Raw genomic sequence first — 21,540 nt, forward strand, 5'->3', positions numbered from 1 at the left:
GGACAGAAATTGTTCCTCATCTCCACCTCAGCCTCCCCTGGCAGGATTCCAGGCCCTTCCCTCTCCTTCTGTCACCTGAGCCGAGGGAGAAGAGGCCAACCCCCGCCTGACTCCAGCCTGCTTTCGGGGAGCTCTAGAGCCGGCAGCTCTCCTGCCCCCTGCCCTCTCTCTCTGTGCCAACCACCCCCAGCTCCGCAGCCCCCCGCGGCCCGCCCCGGCCCCGCCCCGCGCAGGCCCCGCCCCGCGCAGGCTCCGCCCCGCGCAGGCTCCGCCCCCGGCCTCCATCTCCCGCCATGCCCCGCGGCAGCGCCGCAGCTCTGCCATGGCCTCCGCCGGCGGCACCGAGTCCGAGCGGCCGCACCCGAAGCCCTTCCTCATCGGCGTCAGCGGCGGCACCGCCAGCGGCAAGGTGAGACCCCGGCACGGGCCCGAGCCGCTCCGGTGCCGGCTCAACCGGGCCCGGCCCCCCGGCGGCGAGAGCTGCCTCCTCCCTGCGCTGCGGGCCCGGGCAGGTGGGGGTCAGGGCCGCGGCTGCCCCGGGCTCGGCGGGGGGCGGGTGGTGCCCCCAGCCCTGCCTGAGCCCCCCCGAGCCCCCAGCCCTGCCTGAGCCCCCCCGAGCCCCCAGCCCTGCCTGAGGCCCCTCGCCCGCTCAGTCCACAGTGTGCGAGAAGATCATGGAGCTGCTGGGGCAGAACGAGGTGGAGCGGCGGCAGCGGAAGGTGCTGATCCTCAGCCAGGACTCCTTCTACAAGGTGCTGACGGCCGAGCAGCAGGCCAAGGCGCTCAAGGGCCAGTACAACTTCGACCACCCGGGTGAGCGGCGCCCCCCAGGCGCGGGGCTGGGGCGGAGAGGGGCTGGGAGGGGCTGGGGAGTGTGGGGGGCCAGAGGCGCTCGTCCCGGCGCCGGCACAGCTCTGGCCGCGGTGTGCTCCCTGCGGCTGGGCTGCTCGGGGGGACACCTGCACAGAGCCCTGCTGGAGAGCTGGGAGCGGCCCTGTCCCTTCATCCTGGGCTCTGGGGAGGCTCTGATCCCAAAACAGGCTGCCCAGGGAGGTGCTGAAGTCCCCATCCCCGGAGGTGCGTGGCCATGCTACCTGGGGACATGGTTTGGTGGCCGTGGTGGTGCTGGGCTGAGGGCTGGGCTGGACTGGATGGTCTCAGTGATCTTCTCCACCCAGAACAATTCTGTGATTCAGCTCCCAGCTTCCTAATGTCACTGTGCTGCAGTTATTTACAGCACAGCAAATGCTCTCTTCCTCATGTGTGCACCAAGCAGAGCAGTTCTGGCTCAGGCAGGAGGTGCTGGGCTGCTGCTGGTAGGAAAGCAGCAGCCCTGAGGTCCCTTTTTGCTGCTGGAACAAAGCAAACAGGGAGATTCCCCTTCAGGTGTAGCCAACCTGAGCAATCACCTGAGGCAGCAGCAGCAGCATCAGGTGGACTCAGTGATCTCTTCCAGCCTAGTGATGAGCAATTACAGCCACCTGGGCTAGAGGAGAGTGACCCTGCCCATCACAGGGGGGTTGGAGCTGGATCTTTAAGCTCTCAGGTTGCCCAGGGCTGCGGTTTGAAGCCCTGTCCCTGGAGACATTCAAGATCAGCCTTGCTGTGACCCTGCCTGGGCAGCCTGATCCAGCTGGAGTTGTCCCTGCTGCCTGCAGGGGTTGCACAAGATGACCTTGGAGAGTACTTTCCAGGCTGATGCAATCTGTGAGTCTGTTCCCTCCAGCCCAAACCATTCCATGATCTGATGTTCCTCTTGCAGATGCCTTTGACAACGATTTGATGCACTCAACCCTGAAGAGCATCGTCGAGGGCAAGACTGTGGAGGTGCCAACCTACGACTTCGTGACCCATTCTAGGTGGGCTCTGGGGGCGTGGGGAGCCTGGGGGTGTGCCTGTGGATGTCCCCAGCTTGGCTGTGACCTGCTCTGGATGGTTTCCCCCTGGCAGGCTGGCAGAGACCACGGTGGTCTACCCTGCTGACGTTGTGCTCTTCGAGGGGATCCTGGTTTTCTACAGCCAGGACATCCGGGACATGTTCCACCTGCGGCTCTTCGTCGACACCGACTCCGACGTCCGCCTGTCCCGCAGAGGTGAGGCTCCGCTGTGCCGGGCGGCACCGGCCAGCTGCTGGCCCTCTCCACCCTCAGCTCACGGCCACCTCTCCTCCCGTGCCAGTGCTGCGGGACATGAAGCGCGGGAGGGACCTGGAGCAGATCCTCACGCAGTACACCACCTTCGTCAAGCCTGCCTTCGAGGAGTTCTGCCTGCCGGTACCGGCCGCTTCCTTCGCCTCGTCTGGGAGGGCGCTGGGGGTGGGGGGAAGAAGGGAATCAGCTGCAGTGTAGCTGGAGCAGTGGTGGCCTCTCAGCCTGGGCTTTCCCGAGCCCCACTCTCTCCTCAGCTCTCTGGCCATACCAAGCTGCTCCTTCAAGGCGTTCCTGCCCTCTGCTTGCCGCTGTGGTTGGAAGCAAGATCAAGTCCAGCGTGGAGGAGGCTGCAGACACTTTTCTCACTGTCCTGGGTCCCTCTGTCCAAAATGCTTCCCTCCTGCACTGACTGTCAGGCACTGCTTGTCAGGCCTTGCAGGAAGAGCTCAGTTTCCAGCAGGCTCTGGGCAGGGAGCGCTGATGAACACCTGGGGCAGGCCATGGTAGCCTTGACTTGCTCCACTGCCTCATGTGAGACCAATTTAGGTGTTGGTGTAATCAGAGTAATTGGCAAGAAAGGCCTTTGAGAACAGACTGCAGTGTGTGGATGAAATGAGATGGAAAAGGCTTCTCTTGCCCCAGATCAAAGCAGCCCTGGGCTTGTCAAAGCACTCATTAGAGGTGCTGGGTTTGCCAGCCCTGTTGGAAGCAGGGAGGGAGAAGCAGAGGCTCTGCTGGTGAAGATCAATAAGGTGTCCTCAGAGGCAGGCAGGGATTTCACACACACCTTGGCTACCTTGGCTCTCAGCAGGGATTTGGCAGTGGCTTGTGAAATGCTGATTAGTCAGCTCCTGGCAAACACTCAGCCTTGGAGCAGGCAGCCCAGCTGAAGGCTCTAAAGAAGGGTCAGAGCTTCACCCCAGCTCCTTTCCCCCCACACTCACCACCTTCACCCAGGCTCCTCTGTGGAGCCAGGGAGAGCAAAGGGGCAGCAAGGGCAACCCCTGACCTTAAATCCAGTTATCCAGGATGACTTTTTGCTTCCTTCAGGTGTTGCCATGACAGAGCTTTAACTCTGTGCCCCAGAGCACAGGAACCTTTCCATCTTTGCTCCCAGCTTGCTTTTGCAGCTTCCTAGAGTCCAGCTGACTTTTGCCATTGACAATCTCCCCTGGTGCTGTTTTGCAGACCAAGAAGTATGCAGATGTGATCATCCCCCGAGGAGTTGACAACATGGGTAAAAGGGGGTTGGGATCTCTGCCTGCATTCCCTGGGGAGACCACCTGTGGGCAGGTGGCACAGCAGGGCCTTGCCTGCATGCTCCTAAGGAGAGCTGTTGGGGTGGAGGGCTGGAGGTGTGGGAGCTGCCTGGGGCCTGAGCAGCCTGTGGAGGGCTGGAAGCTGGAGGCAGAGCAGGGCAGCAGTGCTGCAGCTGCTGCTCTCCATGGAGGTCTGACCTCGCTGCAGGGGGCAGCCACGGTCCCAGGTGAGGGCTTAACAGCTGAGCTGCTCCAAGCCTTCTGGAGAGCTCAGCCCAGCAGCCTGTGCCGTGTCTCCTGTTCCTCTCTGCAGTTGCCATCAACCTCATCGTGCAGCACATTCAGGACATCCTCAACGGAGACATCTGCAAGTGGCAGCGCGGCGCCGTGAACGGCCACGGCCGCAGCTCCAAGCGGCCCTTCCCGGAGCAGCCAGAGGGCGGCGCTGTGCTGGGCGCCGGCAAACGCTCCCACCTGGAGTCCAGCAGCCGCCCCCACTGACCCCAGCCCTCCCAGGCCTTGGGAAAGGACTTCAGCAGCAGGGTTGGTGAAGTGCCCTTGAAGCCATCCTGGCAGCGCAGGGGACGCTGGTGAGGAACTGCTCACGGAGGGGAGAGGAAGGGGTTGGCCTGTGGCCCCTCTGAACCTCCTCTCTTTGCTCCCCACGGGGTCTGGAGTTGGGCTGGCACTCTGAACTGCTTCAGGGAAGTGCTGCTTGCCTCACATTTTGATTTTCCAATGACCTCTGATGTTGGCCTCTCCCCTGAGCTGCTCCTGGGGCTGCCCTGAGGATGCTGCTCCGCAGCAGGGAAGTTCTCTTCAGCCAGGTCTCTACCCAAGGCTTGCTCACACCCTGTTCACTGTAACAAGCAGGTGCAGTCCTTGCTCTTCTCCACCTGGTTGGCCCTGAGGAGTGCTGACTTCTGGCATTGCTCTCCTGCCTCCTTTTTTAGCCTGGAGTAGCAGCAGGGGGCAGAGATCCACCTGCAGAGCAGCCTCTCAGGGGCAGAGCAGGGGCTGTGGGACAAATGGGACCTTGCAGCTCCTGGGGGGGACCTTGCAGCTCCTTGGGGGGACAGGCCCAAGAAGCTGTGTGATTCTGGTTCCTAATTTATTCCTTCCTAGGCTCCTGACCCTTGCCCCACTATGATTTGGGTTTTGTGCCCAGGTACTCTCCTTCAGTGCAGTGGTGAAGGTGTGAGGTGCTCATGGGAAGAGCAGGCTGAGCCTTGCCAGTCTCTTGGGGCATCTCTGCCCTGCTGGGTGCAGATTCTGCTGGGCAGAATCTCTCTGCTGCCAGAGCTGGGGGTGAGCTCGAGGAGGGGCTGCTGTGCCTGGCAGGCTCAGAGCATTTGCCTTGCACTCAGCTGAGGCCTCCTGAGCAGGGGCAGAGGCTGGGATGTTGCTGTTTGTCCTTCCAGCCTCTGCTCTGAGCCCAGGCAGGGACACTGCAGCAGCATGAAGCTTCTGGGACACAATGCTCTGACGTGCTGGCTGGGCTGGGGCAGTGTCCTTGTGGTGTCCTTCTTGAGGCTGGACTTAGGGAATGAGTGGAAGCATGAGGGGGTGGGGGAAATATAATGAAGAGGAACTTTGTCATGTTTGCTGTTTTCCAGAGCCCCCTCAGGGTCTGGCTGGGGGGGGGGGGTGGCTGTGCTCAGCTGGCTACCAAGTGAGCCAAAGTGTGCTCTGCACGGAGGTACAGAGGGCAGCAGTCCTGGAGGGGTTCCTGTGCTCAGCAGGTCTAAGCTCAGAAGTGTTTGGTTTGGTTCTGTAAAGGCTGAAGGAAGCCTGAGAGAGGAAAAGAGAAGAGGTTGAAGAGTGGAGCCTGGCAGCCCTGCAGGCTGTTCACCACTGGCCAGGGCTGAGGCTTTGTTAGCTGTCAGTGCTCACTCCTCACTGGGAGCAGAAAGAAGTTCCTGTCCCAGCTGCTGCTGGTTAGCTCAGAGGGACAGACTTGGAGCATGAGCTACTGCCCTGAGGCATTAGTGGTGGGGCTGCTTGAGTAGGAGCAATAGAGTCACCAAAAGCTGCTCTGGATGGCTGTGGTGTTGGCTCATAGCTTCCTCTGGGGGTGGGGAGCTGAGAGCAGCCCTGAATAGCTTTTGTTAGAGCAGAAAGGAGCCCAGCAGCACCTGGGCTGTGCAGGGCTGCTGCTCTGTTGGGTGTGAGCAAGATCCTGCTGCTGCAGCCAGGGGAGACAGAAGTCCAGCCTGGCTCAGGTACTGTAACCCTTGCACAGGCCCCACTGAGTGATCCCAGCCCTTCTGCCCTGGGCACTCCTCTGCTGCTGCAGGCCAGGGCACAGGTTTTGAGCTGTTTGTTTTTCACTCTGAGCCCCTGTGTGCAAGCTGGAGCAGGTTTCCTCCTCAGCACAATCAGCTCCACCTTGCCTCAAGTGCCTCCTCCTCCTCTCAGCTCTGAGGTGTAACTGCAGCCCAGCAAAGCAAATGCAGCCACAGGCCCAGGCCCAGGCTCCAGCTGAGCACCACAGGAGCCTGGCTTTGGCTCTGGGGCCTTGTTTAGCTGCAGCAGTGAGCCTCCTCTTGTCTGCTTTGTTCTTTTTGCTTAGCTCTATAAAAACTGCAGCAAAGCCAAATGATGACCCCAGGGTGAGAGACCCCAGGGTGCTGTTCTGTGCACCATGAGCTTAATGCTGGAAGGTAATGAAAGGGGGAATGAGAAAGGTGGGGGGCAGATAATGCACTGCTGAGGGGTCATGGGATGGTGCTGAAGAGTGCAGGGCTGAGGCCAGCTGAGAGGTCAAGTGTCAGCTTTAGAGCTGGGAACCCCCAGGGTTTAGGGGTAACAGCAGCTGGAGCAGAGCAGCAGCTCTGGCCCTTTACAGAGCAAGCTCCTGGGAAACACAGAGCAGCCCTGGGTGCAAGGAGGGGTGAGGAAGAAGCCATCAAGGTGACACTGCTGGGAAGGAGGAAGAAACCCTTGCAGCACAGGAGCTGGGCTGCTGGCAGCTGGAGCCAGCCACCTTCAGCCCCTGAGGAGCAGTGGGAGGGGGAGTAAGGGCTGGAGGCTGCTGTGCTGATCACAGCTCCACTGCTGCCCCCAGACCTTTTGGGGCTTTTTTGTAACAGTCTCCTTTTATTTTCCTTTTCTGCTGTCAGTTCTCTGTCAAGATGTTGATTACACTGACAATAAATCCTTGGCTTTGCAGAGGTGGTGTTGGGTTGTGCCTGCAGCAGGCTCAGGGCTGCTGCTTCCTGAGGAGGATGTTCCAGGAGTCCTTCCAGCGCAGGGCGCGGAGCTCGCTGGCAGACAGCGAGGGCTGCCCGTAGGTCACAGGGCTGAAGGTGCAGTAGACAAAGTAAACTGAGGAGAACCAGGCTATGGTCAGCCCACTGAACATGCTCTTGAGAAGCACAGACCTGGAGGGAGAGAGGGGAGGAAAAACCAGCAGTGGTGTTGGGGTAAGGCTGGAGGTGACAAACGGAGGCAGCCCTGCAGCGCTGTGTCCCTGCTGCTCGACCCCAGTACCTGCAGAGGTGGTCACTGAGGTGCTGCAGGACAATGGGAATCAGGAGGATCTGGAAGGTGAGGGCAGGCAGGTAGTGGTACAGGAACAGTGTCTTCTCCATCAGGAAGAAGGGCAGGTAGTTCACAGCCCAGCCTCCAAGAGAGATGCCCCCAGCTGAGAGCCAGAGCTGCCACGCATCTGCAGGAGACAGGAGGCAGCTCCAGGCAGGGGCAGTGCCAACTGAGCTCTGGGAGGTTGGCTGCTGCCAGGGCTTGGGGGTTTTATCTTCCCCACTCTGCATTGTGTGCTAATTCAACCTTCAGCTTAGCCACACTCAGCTGAAGGAGACTGCTGCAGGACCTTGGTGCCAGCACAGAGCAGCTCCACAGCAGGACAGCACAATGTGCTGCCAGAAAGGTCAGGGGGAGGCTGCCCCCTCAGTCACCCACAGCAGAGGGGGCCCTGGCTGGGACAGACACACCTCAAACCTCCCCCTCCCCACACAGCCAGGCTCTGCCCCTTTCAAATGATCACAGAAGGGCTCAGCAGAGCTGAAAGCTGAGGCCTGACCACTTCTTGCATCCAGGGAATGGCTCAGAGTGCTGGCTCCTGTCATGGCTCATCAGGTGCTGCTGATACTGCACTAAGCAGAAGCAGTCTCCTCAGCAGCTGCTCCAGGTGTTAACCATTGCAGGGAGCAGGACACTCCCTGCATAGCCAAGCACTGAGCTGCAAAGAGGAAGTGGTGGTGGGGAGGCACTGAGGTGTGGCAGAAGTGAGAGCCCTCAGCCCCCCAGGGCCTGGGCTCAGACCTTCAGGGATGTCACAGATCTGCCTGCGGCGGCGCAGCAGGTAGCACAGGGACAGGCAGGCGTAGAGCAGAGCAGCAAGGTTAGCTGAAGTCCAGGTGACCAGGTTCCCAAGGAGGTGGATCTGGGCCTGAAGGACAGAAGGTGCTGGGCTAAGGCTGGAGCATGGTTATGTTTCCTGGAGCAAAGCTGCTCCCCAGGCTCTGCTGCTTTAAGGCTCTTTTCCAGCCTGAGGCAGGCAAGAGATGCCCCTGGAGGTGAGCTCAGCTCCATGGAATCCAGCAGGGGAACTACTGAACTGCACTTGCCCTTCACACAACTCACTGTGCAAGAAGCCATGGCTTCATAGGAGCAACTCCTGTCAGAGCCATGCCAAAAACCCCCAAGCCTCAGGAGGGATCCATCCAGGAGCAGCTCCTTGGCTGTGCTGCTCTCCCACCCCCACCCTGGCAGCTCCTGCTTCCCCACTCACAGCAGAGGTGGGGTGGAGCCAGTAGGCAATGTTTGTGTCCATGGTGATCCAGTCCAGAGCAGAGGAGCTGTACTTGTGTTCTGTGTCTTCATTTTTCAGGGTGAGTATTTTCCACTAGGGAAGGGAAAAAGGTGAAGGAGGAGGAGCTGGAGCAATGAGAGAGGCAGCAGGGCCAGGGGAGCAGCTCCAGGTCTTGAGGGTGAGTTCCTAACCTGGGAGTGGGGAAGGATTTTGCAGCTCTGAGGCTGGATGCTGCTGAGGGCAAGGGTTTGCTTTCCCATCATGCACTTTGCTTAGGCAACCTCTAGCAGTGAGGGGCAGCAGCACTGCTCAGCTGCAGACAGTGTGTGGGGGCCCAGCTCAGCCTCCTCCCCCTTCTTTTTCACACAAGCCCTTGGGTGTTGGGTACTGCACAGCTCTAACCAGCACCCTTCTAAGTGCCTTCAGAAATGTTTCTGCCCCCTGCTCTAACAGCAAGGAACTGACACTGCCTGAATCCTCAGGCTGCTGCTCTGCAGCAGGAGGAGAAATGAAAGGAGGAAGACAAAACCCACCTGCAGTTCTGTGAACTTGGCCATGAAGCTGAGGTTTTTACTGAGGTCCATCTGGGTGGGAGAGTGGAGTTCCACCTCCCTCTCTTTTTGTTCTTGGCCTGGAAGAAAACAGCACAGCTCAGAAATACAGGGGGAAGAGAAGAGAGCAGATACAGCCCCCAGGGCTCCTCACAGCCCAGGAGCCCAACTGCAAGAGCACTCAAGGGGATCTGAAAGGCTTCTGCCCTCAGGATAGGGCCAGAGCCTGCTTGAACACACATGGACAGGATCCCAAGTGTCCCTCCCAGGCACAGAAAGCTGCTCTGGGAGCATGGCTGAGGCCTACTTTTGCCATATCTGTGCTCCTCCACGTTCCACAGCATGCTCTGGTGGTAGCCCTTGGACAGCTTCTCGCCCACCACCTCCAGCTGCCGGTATCCCCACTCGGGCAAGGAGGCTCCACTGAGCTGAAAGGGAAGGGAGGTGGTCAGGGTGCTGCAGGAGGGAGGTGCTGCAGGAGGGAAGCCCCTAGGCCCTGCCTGAGCAGTGGATGACAGCAAGGGACCACACCATGCTGGCTCAGTGTCTCCAAGCCAATGGCTCTGGCAAGCTGTGCAGAGCTCTCTCCCTGCTGCAGCTGCACCCCACAGCCCCAGCAGCAAGTTCTGAGGTGTAGCTGAGGCCCAGCTGTGCAGAGGGGTCCCAGGCCCCTGAGCTCTGCCTGCTGGAAGGGAAGGGAGCAGGGCCAGGCCTGCCTGCAGCAGGCTGCTCTTTCATGCAGCAACTTCACTGCTCCCTTCTGCTTACTGTTTGGGTTACTGGAGTGGCTTAGGCATTTTGGAGCAGGGAGAGGAGCAGCTTATGGGGGTGGGAGAAGAGCATGGAGCAAATCCAGCTCCAGCCACTTGCCTTCAGCACTGCAGAGGTGTTCAGATGGACAAACCTCACTTGGGACAGAATTGTCTTCCAGACCTCGCTGTCAGACTCCCGGTTGACGATTTCCTGCCACACAGAGAGGCCTCCTGCTCACCAGGGAGTCCCAGCTGCTGCAGGCTGAGCAACCCCCTCCCCTCTGACCACTCACCACCCTCCAGAGGTTCTGTGCAGGCATGGAGATGTTGTAATCAATATAGCAGGAGACCTCTTGGGAGTGGGGGCTCAGAGGGGCAGCCACATCATGCCTGGAAGAGAAGTCAACTGCTCCAGCACCAAAGTCAAAGCCAAGCCAGGAGGGTGCTGAGGCAGAGCAGGTGCAGGAATAAAGGCAGAAGTAACCTGATTTCTACACTGTGCTGTTGGCTCAGAGAAAGCCCTCCCCACCCCCAAGAGCTGCCAGGAGCAGGCTTGGGGGAAGGCAGCCCAGATGCCTGCTCTGCCAGGCTGGAGAACAAGCACTGATTGTGCCTAACAGAGACACCCTTCACTGCCCTCTCAGTCAGCAACAAACTGGGCTTGGAAAGCACACAGCAAAAACCCAAACTCAGAGCAACCCTCCCTCACCCCAGGGACATTCAAGCACAGGCAGATGCCTTTGGGAAGCAGTCAGGAGGCAACTTCATGCTGCAGCCTCTGCAAAGCAGGGAAGAATCCAGGGCAGTTTGCCACAGCACACTGGATTCCCCAGAACAGCTTCCTGAGCACACCCTTCATGCAGGCTGACTTGGGGTTCACTCACCCAAAATAATCCCTGCACCTGGCTGGGGCAGAGGCAGAGAAGGGGCACAGAGGAAGACTCCCCAAGAGGACCTGCACAGCTATGCTGGATGGTGAGCAGGGGTGAAACCACCACAGGCCCCTCTAAAGGGGCAGCAGAGACCAGAAACAACGAGCAGCCCCTCAGCACTTTGTGATCAGTGCCAAACCTCCCTGCCCTGCCCACTGCAAAGCAGACAGGAGCCTGGAGCAGCCTTCCTCCGGGCTCCAGGCCTTGCGTAACTAACCCCAGGAGGTCCTTCCCTAGCCCATGAGGGAGCTTGGAGAAGAGCTGAAAGCAAGGGGCACTGCCCCTCAAGCCCTGAGCAGCTCTTCTGAGAGACAGCCCAGCAGAATGAGGCAGAGGAGGGGTGAGGAAGGAGAGGCCTTACGTGTTGAGGTAGCGAGTGGTGATGCCGTGGACCAGCTGCACGACCTGGCCGTGCCGGACGGGCCGGGGGGGGTTGCTCACCACCAGCTGCTGCCTGGTGGAGGGACAGCCAGGAGGAATTGGTTACACTCTGCTTCAGCTTTACTTGCAGCCTTGTCCTGCCCCAGCTGCTGGTCAAGGAGCTGCAGGCAGGGCCAGGCAAGTGGCAGCAAGAGAAATTCAAGCGATCCGTCGCTGGTACTGGAATGGAAACAAAGCTCAAGGCAAAGGGGAACCAAGGGCAGAGTGACTCAGGGGAGCTGTGCTGGGATGGCAACACCTCAGGCATGAGGTCAGTGCTCTGAATCCAGGTCAGGCAGGAGCAGGGGCAGTTTATTCCCCACACACAGCTGCTGGTGGGGTCTGTGCCATGAGTCAGTGCCCAGTGGGCTCTGACAGGTGCTGCAGCACAACTGATGTCACTCAGGCAGGACTCAGAGAGAGCAGTGCCTGCCAGGGAGAGCAAACTTCTGCTCCTGGACAGAGCCATGCTCTGGCTGCTGTCACCCATCTGCTGCCTGGACTTGACTGCTCTATTCTAGGACTTCCCATCCTCCAGGCCTCACAGGAGTCCCAGGCCTGGAGAATCTCAAGGTTCCTGTGGCTCTGGGAGAGCAGCATGGCCAGAGCCTCCCTGGTGGGTGGCTGCAGTGGCACACAGCTCCCAGAGCAGCAGGAGAAAGCTGCAGGAGCAGCCTTTGGATCAGCCTGAAATGCTGTCACACAAGGGCCTGCTCTGGCAAACCACAAGGAGCCTGACAGCTGCAATGGCAAACACAAGCACAAACCAGGCCCCCCAGGCACACTCTTGGACTCCCTCCTGGTGAGGCAGGGTCTGCAGCTCAGCCCTCACTTCAAATACAGAGAAACTCATTCTGCAGAAGTGCTTTCTACTCTCTCCCTGATAACTCACCCAGGCACTCTAATGCCATGGCTCACACACCTCAGAACTTCCCTCTGAGGCTGGTGAGCCTTTAAAGTTCCCCTTGAGCACTGCCCAGCCATGGCAGGAGCAGGTCAGACAGAACTTCAGACTCCTCAGTGATGCTTTTACCATACTGAGGAAGGCTGCTCAAAGAGCCAGCCCTGCCAGCTCTGCAGCTCAGGGTCACACATGGCCTCTGCACCCATCAGCAGGGTTGGCTTCTGCCCTGGTGAGATTCTGGGAGCACAGAGGAGCCATGCTTACAGCAGCCTGACATTTAAACCTCTTCCATACTCACATCCCAGGATCTTTGACAATCCACCAGTTGTTCACATCCTTGAAGGGGTAGCAGGTCACCTGCTGCTGATGGGAGCTGCCTCGGCCATTCTCATACCTGCACAGAGGGGTAGAAGCCCACAGGGGTCAGAGAGCTCCCTCCTGTGCCCAGCAGACATAAACCAGCACCACAGCCCTGGCTCCACTCCACAGAGCACAGAGAGTCTCTGCACCAGCACCACAGCCCTGCCTCCACTCCACAGGGCACAGAGTCTCTGCACCAGCACCACAGCCCTGGCTCCACTCCACAGAGCACAGAGAGTCTCTGCACCAGCACCACAGCCCTGGCTCCACTCCACAGGGCACAGAGAGTCTCTGCACCAGCACCACAGCCCTGCCTCCACTCCACAGAGTCTCTGCACCAGCACCACAGCCCTGCCTCCACTCCACAGGGCACAGAGTCTCTGCACCAGCACCACAGCCCTGGCTCCACTCCACAGAGCACAGAGAGTCTCTGCACCAGCACCACAGCCCTGGCTCCACTCCACAGAGCACAGAGAGTCTCTGCACCAGCACCACAGCCCTGCCTCCACTCCACAGAGTCTCTGCACCAGCACCACAGCCCTGCCTCCACTCCACAGAGCACAGAGAGTCTCTGCACCAGCACCACAGCCCTGGCTCCACTCCACAGAGTCTCTGCACCAGCACCACAGCCCTGCCTCCACTCCACAGGGCACAGAGTCTCTGCACCAGCACCACAGCCCTGGCTCCACTCCACAGAGTCTCTGCACCTGCAGCCTGCTCTGGAGGATTACCAAAGAGATAGCCAGGACCCAAAGAGAGCTGGCTGGGCTGGCAGGGGAGGAAGCAGAGCACACTTTCACCCTAGCAGCAGAGAGGCAGGCAGCCAGCTCACCTGATGGGGTAGGTGTTGGGGTGAGAATGCAGCCAGCACTGCAGGGGCTTGCCCAGGACGTTCCGCAGGGTGATCTGAGAGCCGTAGGCCACCTCCAAGGGCTGCCCCTGGGTGATCCGAGCCAGCCCACCCTGAGAAGCACACAACAGGGTGAGGGGGAAGGAGAAGAAACAACCCAGAGGCTGCTTCCATCCTGTGTGAAGAGTCATTCAAACACAGCAGTGTCTCAGCACAGTGCCTCTTCATTTGGTTGCACCTACAAAGACCAAGTCTTGCAGGCAGTAAACACAGCAAGGCCTGAAAGACTCCAGGACCTGGGGAAGGTCCCTAGGAGTCTGCTCCAACAGACAGCAAGCACTCTTCTAGAGATGATCCTCCAAACCCATCACTCAGAGTTCAGCATTGTATCTATTTCTGTGCAGTTTGCTGTAGGAAGGGCCAAGCCCTCAGCAGAAGGGAACACAGCTGCTCTTGGTCCACTGGGCATCCACCCTCAGGGCTTCAGCCACTGCTGCTTCATCTTCAAGCAGCAGTTCAGTGACAGAAAAGGAACAAAGATGCAAGACCAAAGGAAGAGGATGGCACACACCTCTTCTAGACAGATTGTCCCCTCCCTGCTCCCCTAAGAAAGCAGTTCCACAGTTCCCTTTACCTCCAGGCTGGCCTGGAAAGCACTGCTCATGATCTGGTCGTGAGGCCCCGAGCGGTACAGCAGCGCCAGGTGAAGGTAGAAGAAGGACAGGTACATGGCCAGGGGGATGAGGAGGAGGGCCAGGCCCCTTGCTAGAAAGTGGCAAACCAAGGAAACCTGGAAGAACAGGGAGAACTTGGTGGTTTCATGCCCCAGGTACAAAACCCATTAAACAAGAGCAGTGCCCATGGCTGCCTCTGTGTGCCTTGAAGCTCCCCCAACCACCCTCACTCAGACCGAGCTGGGTGGACAGCTGGGAAGCTTCCACTCAGGATTTGGACTGGAGCCAGCAGGAGGGATGTGAAACAGCAGAGGTTGGGAGCCACAAATCACTGAGCCATGGGTAAGAGCAGAAAAGCCAGCCCCACACACATGCTTATCTGCAGTTTAACTCCATCTCCTCCAGCAGCTGAGCTGGGAAGCTCTGCTGTGACCTGAGGGTTTGTAGACTGGGAGAAGCAATCTTAGTGCAGGGGCCAGCTACCCACAGCATCCTTATCTGGGGGCTTGCAGGGCTCCTGGCTGGCTCCTGCACCTGATACCCTCAGCAGGTTGTGCTACCTACGTTGGAGAAGCTCTGGTCTCCTATCATGTGCCAGAAGTGCAGTCCTGCAAGGGCCAGGAGCAGCAGGTAGGTGAACAGGCCCATGTATTTCACTCTGAGAAGAGAAATGAGAAGTGAGAAATGAGCACAGCTGAGAGCTCCACCATTACCTAGCACAAGAAACAAACACCCCAGCTTTCCCTTCAGCAGGATGCACCAAAGTCCAAGCACTTAACCCCAGCAGCACTTTGGTACAACAGCAGAAAGAAGCTGCCAAGCTTTGGCATCAGAAGATAAAACTTGTTTGCCAGTAGCATTAAACAATGGCAGTGACAGAGAACTTGCTGGACAGCAAGATCATGAAGCACAGGGTCCCTAGCACCCAGGCTCACTGCAGCTTGAGGATGAAATGCAGATGGTAATTGATGACATGAAGAGAAACTGATGCTGTCCTCCCCAGCACAGAACCCTCTAAGCCCAGCCCTGCCCACTGTGAACTGCCATCCCCTCCAGAGAGCTGCTCCAGCAGAGCCAGGGAGAGCTGCCTGCTCTGAACAGAGCCAGGGAGAGCTGCCTGCCCTGAACAGAGCCAGGGAGAGCTGCCTGCCCTGAACAGAGCCAGGGAGAGCTGCCTGCCCTGAACAGAGCCAGGGAGAGCTGCCTGCCCTGAACAGAGCCAGGGAGAGCTGCCTGCCCTGAACAGAGCCAGGGAGAGCTGCCTGCCCTGAACAGAGCCAGGGAGAGCTGCCTGCCCTGAACAGAGCCAGGGAGCAGCCTGCCAAAGCCCCAGCCCCACTGGTACCTCAGAGGGCAGGCACAAAAACTCAGCTTCCTAAACCCAAGCCAGAGACCAGCACTTACCCAACTGCACAAGCACAAGCTGCTCCAGTCAGGAGGAGCCAAAACCACCAGCTCCCAGAGAAGGAACTTAAAGGAAAGGACAAAGGAAAGGAGCTCTGGTGAGCTCTGGGTACCACCTTATCCTGAATTCAGGTGTGAGGGGGCCCTGCCCACGGCAGGGGGGGTGGCACTGGATGATCTTTGAGGTCCCTCCCAAACCTGACAATCCTGTGGCTCTGTAATTTGACTTGGAAACACCTTGCAGGACTCCACTCCTCCTTACTCTGCTCAGGGTTGGCTCATTTTGAGCCTCCCACACCACCAGCTCTCAGCCCTGGCCTCCAGGGTGCTGTTAGCTGTACCTCTCTGTATCCTGAGAGGCAGAACTGCCCACCACCTGCCTTCTGCTAATGCAGGAGCTGTGTTCCCTCTCTTGCTGGGCTCACTTTAAAGATGGTTTCACTTTATTAAAGGTTGCTTTATCCTCTGCAGGGATCAGAGGCTGTGTGAAATCACAAGGAAGAAGAGCAAAGGAGCATTGAGTGACCCCTTGCCCCCAGTGCACAGCAGGAAACCTTCCCCTGCACCCCTGGGTGGGCAAAGCAAAGCAGTGCTCCCAAGGGCTTTGATTGTTAGTGCAGAACTGGAGCACAACAACCTGGCTGGCAGGGAAAACACCTCCCAGAATAAAAGCAAACCTTCTGGGGCAGCCCTAAGAGAGGTCAAAGGGTTGGATTTCTATCACCAGCTGAAGTCAGGTGCAGAATGGTGAAGGGACTGACAGTCAGACCACCACACAGACTGTGACACAAGAAAGGGTCACCACAAGAGCCTCCCAGAGGGTGGGAGACAAGCCAGCTGTACCTGCTCCTTGGCAAATTGGAGAACTTCAGGTAGGACAAAACTGCCAACAGGATGAAAAAGATCAGTATGGATTCCAGGAGCATGAACCTTGACTGAGTGATCAAAGAGTTCTCTGTTGGAGGAGAGAGAGAAAATGAAGAGAACCTCTCCAGGGGCAAGACAGTCAGATCACTGCTCCAGAGAGGGGCCTGGCCCTTTAAGGACAGCCAATTCATTTGCACTCCTCCTGGCTGTAGTAGGGTGGTGCTGGTCTGAAGGGACAGAAGCAGCTCCAGCAGGAGCAAAGTGCATGGCTGCAACTGTCTCCAAGGACAAAGAGGTGGGTGAGCAGTAAAGTCTGGCAGGAGGCAGATCAAAGGCAGGGAAAAATCAATGCTGGGAAACCCAGAGGCAAAGGGAGTCAGGGCAGTGACCCCAGCAGGCAAGGAGCACCATGACAACTCCTGGAAGGGAGAGCTGCTCTGAGCAGGATTCCCTGAGCCAGACTCAAGAGCAGCCAGCAGCTAGGAGAGGTTTCTCTTATCAGGCTGCTAAAGGGCTGCTGAGAGAATCTTTCCTTTTCAGGCAGCTGCCAGCAAACTCTCTGAGAAAAAAACCCAACCAACCACCAACCAACTGAGCTGCACACAGCAGGAAGTGTCAAACCAGGGTGCCAGGGACACAGCCTGGTGTGCTGCAGCTTGGAGGTGAGGCAATGTGATGAGCTCTGACTGCAGGTAGGGTCACCCTGCTGTTAAAAACCAGTGTGCTGCAACTCATCCTGCAAAGCCCTGAGGAAGAGGGTTCAGAACTCCTGGGGTGCAGTGAAGGTGGCTCCTGGGAGGCTGCTGAGGCTGCTGACTTTGCTTTAACACTGAGATGATAAAGCCTCAGCCTGGGATGGCAGCCTGAGAGGCCCACCAGAGACTGCCACAGGCCAGGGCTGAAAGGGGGCTCTGATGTGCTCTTAGCATGCTGTGGGGAAACCATTTCCAGCCTTTTGTGTCCCCTAAACATGCACATGGCTTAAGGAGACTTCTCCCCCTGTGTGTGAAGGATGGGGCCCAGCCTCTTACCCAAGAGAATCAGAAGAGCAGCTCCAAGGGCAGCACAGTGGGAGAGATGCATCTCCACCAAAATCTGGTATGCTAAAGGCACACAGAGAGCACCAGCCAGGGCTGGCAGCACTCTCAGGGCCCACACAGGGACGTTCAGGGTGTATTCTGAAAGAGGAGACAAGAGTGGTGCTGAGGGGTGGGAGCTATTCACTGCAGAGGAGGCAGATCAATAGAGAGCTCCTCCTGGCTGTGACAAGCTGCTGGATCTGAGCCCCCCCCAGGAATTTATTGCCCATCTTGTGCTGCTTCAACTGTTTCAGCTGATTTAAACAGCCTGTGCCATGGATCACAGTGCCTCAAACTTCTGCTAGGGACCTGCAGATGATTTATCTAAGAGCAGAAGTGAAGGTGTCACACAGAAGTGTTATTGGCACCACTCAGGCAAAGGGAATCTGTCAGCCACTGAAATACTGCTGCTTCCCTCAGACAAATGAGACAGCTCAAATCAGCTCTTACCAGCTCCAATCCTGTTCCACAAGAAGTTGCCATCAAATCCTCCTAAGTAACCTACAACAGAAGCAAGAGTTCAGAATTCCCACTCTCCACACAAGTCTAAAGCTGCTGCTAAATCAGTCCTGCAACCACTTCCCAACCACAGCTCTTCCATGGAGGAAGAGCCTTTCCCAGAAGGGTCCTCTCTGCTGCTGTTCTGCCTGCAGCAGTGCTGGATGATGTGCAGAAGCACCAAGCACAGGAATTGGGACGAAGAGCCCCCCAGGGAGACAGCTCCAGGTAGAGTGAATCTCTCCCCCCCCATACATTTTGGTGTATCCCAGCTACAGGAAGACCTTCAGGCCTGACAGTCTGCTTCTTGCTGACTGTTCCTAGTCACTGGCAGTTCTGATCTTACCTTTCCCTTTATCCAGAGGGCTGCACAACAATGAGGTAATGGATACAGGGCTCCAGCACCTGCCCAGTACTCATGCAACAGCCCCCTAACAACAGCAGCATTCTCAGCTGCCTTCTGCTTTCCCCCAGTGACAGGATTTGAGATCTCAGATCTAAGCAGCACTTCCCTCTGCCTCACCCCCAGCCATTCCCCAGACCCAGGAGCTGCCCTACCTCCCAGAGCTAGCAGCATGTGGCCCAAAGGGGGGCCACTGTCATCCACAAAGAAGATCCTCTTCATGTAGAGCGAAATGAACTGGCCATAGTAAACTTCATCAAAGCTGAAACACGAGGCAGGAACATGTCAGAGCTAACTGGGGACACCCTGCAAGCCCTGGGGACGCTAGGGAAGGAAGCCCTGGTGGGAAGCTAGGAACACAGTGAAGCTGAGAGGCTTTGCCCCTTCGCCCTCCCCCACCAGGGAAACACTGTGACTGCTACAGGGCTGAGAGCAGGCAAGCTCTGCTCCTGCACCCTGACTCCCAACCATTTCAAGCACCCAAGTTTGTGTCAGTGCAGCAGAAAATCAAAGCCTCTACTCACACCACAGCCCGTGGATAGGAGAGCCCCCACAGCCGGCTCAGCAGCCCCAGCAGGGTCAGCGCCACCAGGGTCAGGTTTATCTCCGCAGTGACCACCACTGGCTTCTTCAGAAAGCCCAGCATCCTGCCAGGGGCCTGCCCCAACCTCCAAGGGCAAGCAGAGAAGAGCAGCAGTCAGCCTTTTGCTGAGAGCTAGCTGGAGACCACTTGCCAGCAGGGAGGCACTTCCTGAGCTTCCAGGCTTCTCTTGCTCTCCCTTTGTGTCTTCTGCTCCAGCTGCAGCAGGAACTCTGACAATGAAGGCACTAAACACACTTCACTTTTCACCTGCCCTGCTTCCACACTTGTACAGCTCTGTCATCAGCAGCAAGCTAAAACCTTTGCTTATTCATACCCTGGTTCTGCAGGAAGACAATGGCTTCATTCAAGCCTTTATTCTGCTCTGCACTAGGCAAACTTCCCAGCCCAAATTCTGATGCTAAGTGATAGGAAACCACATGCTCAGGCAGCAGCTGGCTCAGGTAGCTCTAAGTAAACAACCTGAGCCTCTTCCTTGGCAGGGGGCAGGACTGGCAGACATCCTGCCTCAGGAAGCTGGGGACTGGAGCAGGGGTGCAGTGCTGCAGGGCTCCAGCACAGCCCAGGGGGAAGCGCTGCAGAGAGCAGGATTCATCTTCAGACAGAACTGCTCCCACTAGGACAGGAAACAGAGGGATCAGCGATGGAGCTCCTCACCTCAACGCAGCTGAAGGCTACTGGAATAAACCCACTGCGTGGCTTTGATCAGGGGAGCACAGAGCACGAGGAGAGCACAGAGCACGAGGGGAGCACGGAGCACGAGGAGAGCACGGAGCACGAGGAGAGCATGGAGCACGAGGGGAGCACGGAGCACGAGGGGAGCACGGAGCACGAGGGGAGCACGGAGCACGAGGGGAGCACGGAGCACGGCGAGAGCACGGAGCACGGCGAGAGCACGGAGCACGAGGGGAGCACGGAGCACGAGGGGAGCACGGAGCACGAGGGGAGCACGGAGCACGAGGGGAGCACGGAGCACGAGGGGAGCACGGAGCACGAGGGGAGCACGGAGCACGAGGGGAGCACGGAGCACGAGGGGAGCACGGAGCACGAGGGGAGCACGGAGCACGAGGGGAGCACGGAGCACGAGGGGAGCACGGAGCACGACGAGAGCACATCGCCTCAGGGGCGGCGCTGCCGTCCTCCCCTCGCACCCCCTACAGAGCAGGTAGAGCTGGCTCCTTCACACCTCCCTGTGCACAGCTGTGCCTCCCATCGGCACCGGGAACACCACACCTGCAAGAGCAGGACGAGGGCAGGCACTGCCTCCCGGGCCCCACGGAGCCCCGCGATGGAGAGCCTGCTCCTCCCCCCAGCACAGCAGGGCTCAAACCCCGGGGCAGCACAGCACTGCCTCCCCCAGCAGACCTCATTCACAAGGAACCACGAAGCCCTCTAGCAGACTTTGCATCCCCTTCCATGAGCCTTGGGGGGGTAGCAGAACCACTAACCCCCACCCAGGCCTTCTCCCCCTTTGTAAGCTCCACGGGGGGCACCGAGACCCCGACTCCACCCCGGGCCTCACCCTGGAGGCTTACAGGGACCACAGGAGCCACGGACGGCCCTCTGCAAACACTGTACTCCTTGGACGATTGTGTGGGGTGCCAGAGGACCACTACCCTCCCACCCGACCTCCCGCCCTTCCCTCGAGGCGCAGGGGTGCAGCGGGGCCAGCAGCCACCGCGCCCCGGGCCCCGTATCCCGAGCCTCGGGGAGTGGGCAGCGGCGCCACTAACGCCTCCACCAGGCCTCACCCCACCGCCCCTGAACCTTACGGAGGTGAGAGGGACGCCGGACCCGGACCACCCACCAGCCGTGCCGCGCCCCGCGGCAGGCAGCGGGACCCGGAGCGGGACCCGGAGCGGGACCCCCGGCGCGGAGGCGACAGCGGGAGGAGGCAGCGGGCGGGGCCGCGGCGGGCGACGCCGGATGTGACGTCAGACGCACGGCGCGTCGCCGCGGCAACCGCTGCGCGTGGCGGCCAGGCCGAGCCCAGCCGTCATGGCGGCCCCGAGGGGCCCGCACCGCCACACCTCCCTGCGCCTGGCCCCACCGCGACCCTCGGCCTGCCCCTAAAGCCGTGTCCCCTCTGTGCCCCTCACGGTAGAGCCACCCACAGCGCTGCTGGGGCCACCTGTGATGGCGGCAGAATAAACCCCTCAGGTTTAAACCTAATTAACTGCTGTGAAACGAGGCCAGCAAGAAGGGAAGGAGGGGATGAACTCTAGGCTTAAAATGACCAGAAACAAGACACAGGAATTGAGAGAAATAGCTAAAGACAATAAAATTCTGGCAGCCTGGAGCCTGTGCTTCACCCTGGTTTCTTGACATCAACCAGAAACAGCAGTGGGTAAAGATCACAGCAGTGAAGGAGTCCCTACAGAACCTGTGGGGATTTAAATCCTAAAAGCCACAGCTCTGGAATGCAAAGTAGTGATCAGTGAACAGCATCACGAAGCAGGCAATCGATATCTAATCTGGGGTACAAAGATTTAGCTGCGTGAAGCTCTCTGTGATGTAAAAAACCACATCACAAACCACATGGAGTTTACCTGCAGAGTCCACAAACTGCTGCTGTTGGAGCTTGGAGAGTCTGCATCTGGCACCTGGCAGAGGCAAAATAACAGAACCAAAAGAACCAAAAATATCTTTAACTCTGTTGGAGCTTGGAGAGTCTGCATTTGGTACCTGGCAGAGGCAAAATAAAGAACCAAAAGAACCAAAAATATCTTTAACTCTGTTGGAGCTTGGAGAGTCTGCATTTGGTACCTGGCAGAAGCAAAATAAAGAACCAAAAATATCTTTAACTCTGTTGGAGCTTGGAGAGTCTGCATTTGGCACCTGGCAGAGGCAAAATAAAGAACCAAAAGAACCAAAAATATCTTTAACTCTGTTGGAGCTTGGAGAGTCTGCATTTGGTACCTGGCAGAGGCAAAATAAAGAGCCAAAAGAACCAAAAATATCTTTAACTCTGTTTCCATCCAGGAAAAGACTTCTTCTGAGGGGACTACACCTCCCTTCCAGAAAGGAAGCAAACAGAATCTTGAACCAAATGACCCAGACAA

At 58.2% G+C, this 21,540-nt stretch overlaps 2 protein-coding genes across 4 annotated transcripts; one reads left to right on the top strand and one right to left on the bottom strand.

Annotated features, from left to right (window-relative positions):
• Positions 1-251: 251 nt before the first annotated feature.
• Positions 252-6,580, top strand: UCK1 (uridine-cytidine kinase 1). Its single transcript, XM_068155971.1, has 7 exons — positions 252-409; positions 654-813; positions 1,763-1,859; positions 1,951-2,093; positions 2,179-2,273; positions 3,339-3,387; positions 3,723-6,580. The coding sequence occupies exons 1-7, from the start codon at positions 323-325 to the stop codon at positions 3,908-3,910; spliced, it is 819 nt and encodes a 272-aa protein (XP_068012072.1). The 5' UTR covers positions 252-322; the 3' UTR covers positions 3,911-6,580.
• Positions 6,489-20,379, bottom strand: POMT1 (protein O-mannosyltransferase 1). Of its 3 annotated transcripts, none has more exons than XM_068155968.1 (20): positions 20,251-20,379; positions 18,402-18,545; positions 18,033-18,139; positions 17,427-17,477; positions 16,929-17,075; positions 15,874-15,985; positions 15,031-15,096; positions 14,191-14,284; positions 13,587-13,742; positions 12,935-13,065; positions 12,041-12,136; positions 10,780-10,872; positions 9,780-9,876; positions 9,605-9,697; positions 9,042-9,162; positions 8,717-8,814; positions 8,163-8,276; positions 7,694-7,820; positions 6,902-7,079; positions 6,489-6,792 (listed from the first exon to the last, which is right to left on the bottom strand). In XM_068155968.1, the coding sequence occupies exons 2-20, from the start codon at positions 18,521-18,523 to the stop codon at positions 6,612-6,614; spliced, it is 2,184 nt and encodes a 727-aa protein (XP_068012069.1). In that variant the 5' UTR covers positions 18,524-18,545; positions 20,251-20,379; the 3' UTR covers positions 6,489-6,611. The 3 variants fall into 3 exon arrangements, with proteins under 3 accessions (XP_068012069.1, XP_068012070.1, XP_068012071.1); XM_068155969.1 differs by having other exon boundaries at positions 20,286-20,378; XM_068155970.1 differs by lacking the exon at positions 15,031-15,096 and having other exon boundaries at positions 20,251-20,378.
• Positions 20,380-21,540: the final 1,161 nt, after the last annotated feature.

This window comes from Melanerpes formicivorus, unplaced genomic scaffold (genome assembly GCF_026170545.1).
Source record: "Melanerpes formicivorus ecotype bairdi unplaced genomic scaffold, bMelFor1.0.p_v2 SCAF_33, whole genome shotgun sequence".
Lineage (NCBI taxonomy): Eukaryota > Metazoa > Chordata > Aves > Piciformes > Picidae > Melanerpes > Melanerpes formicivorus.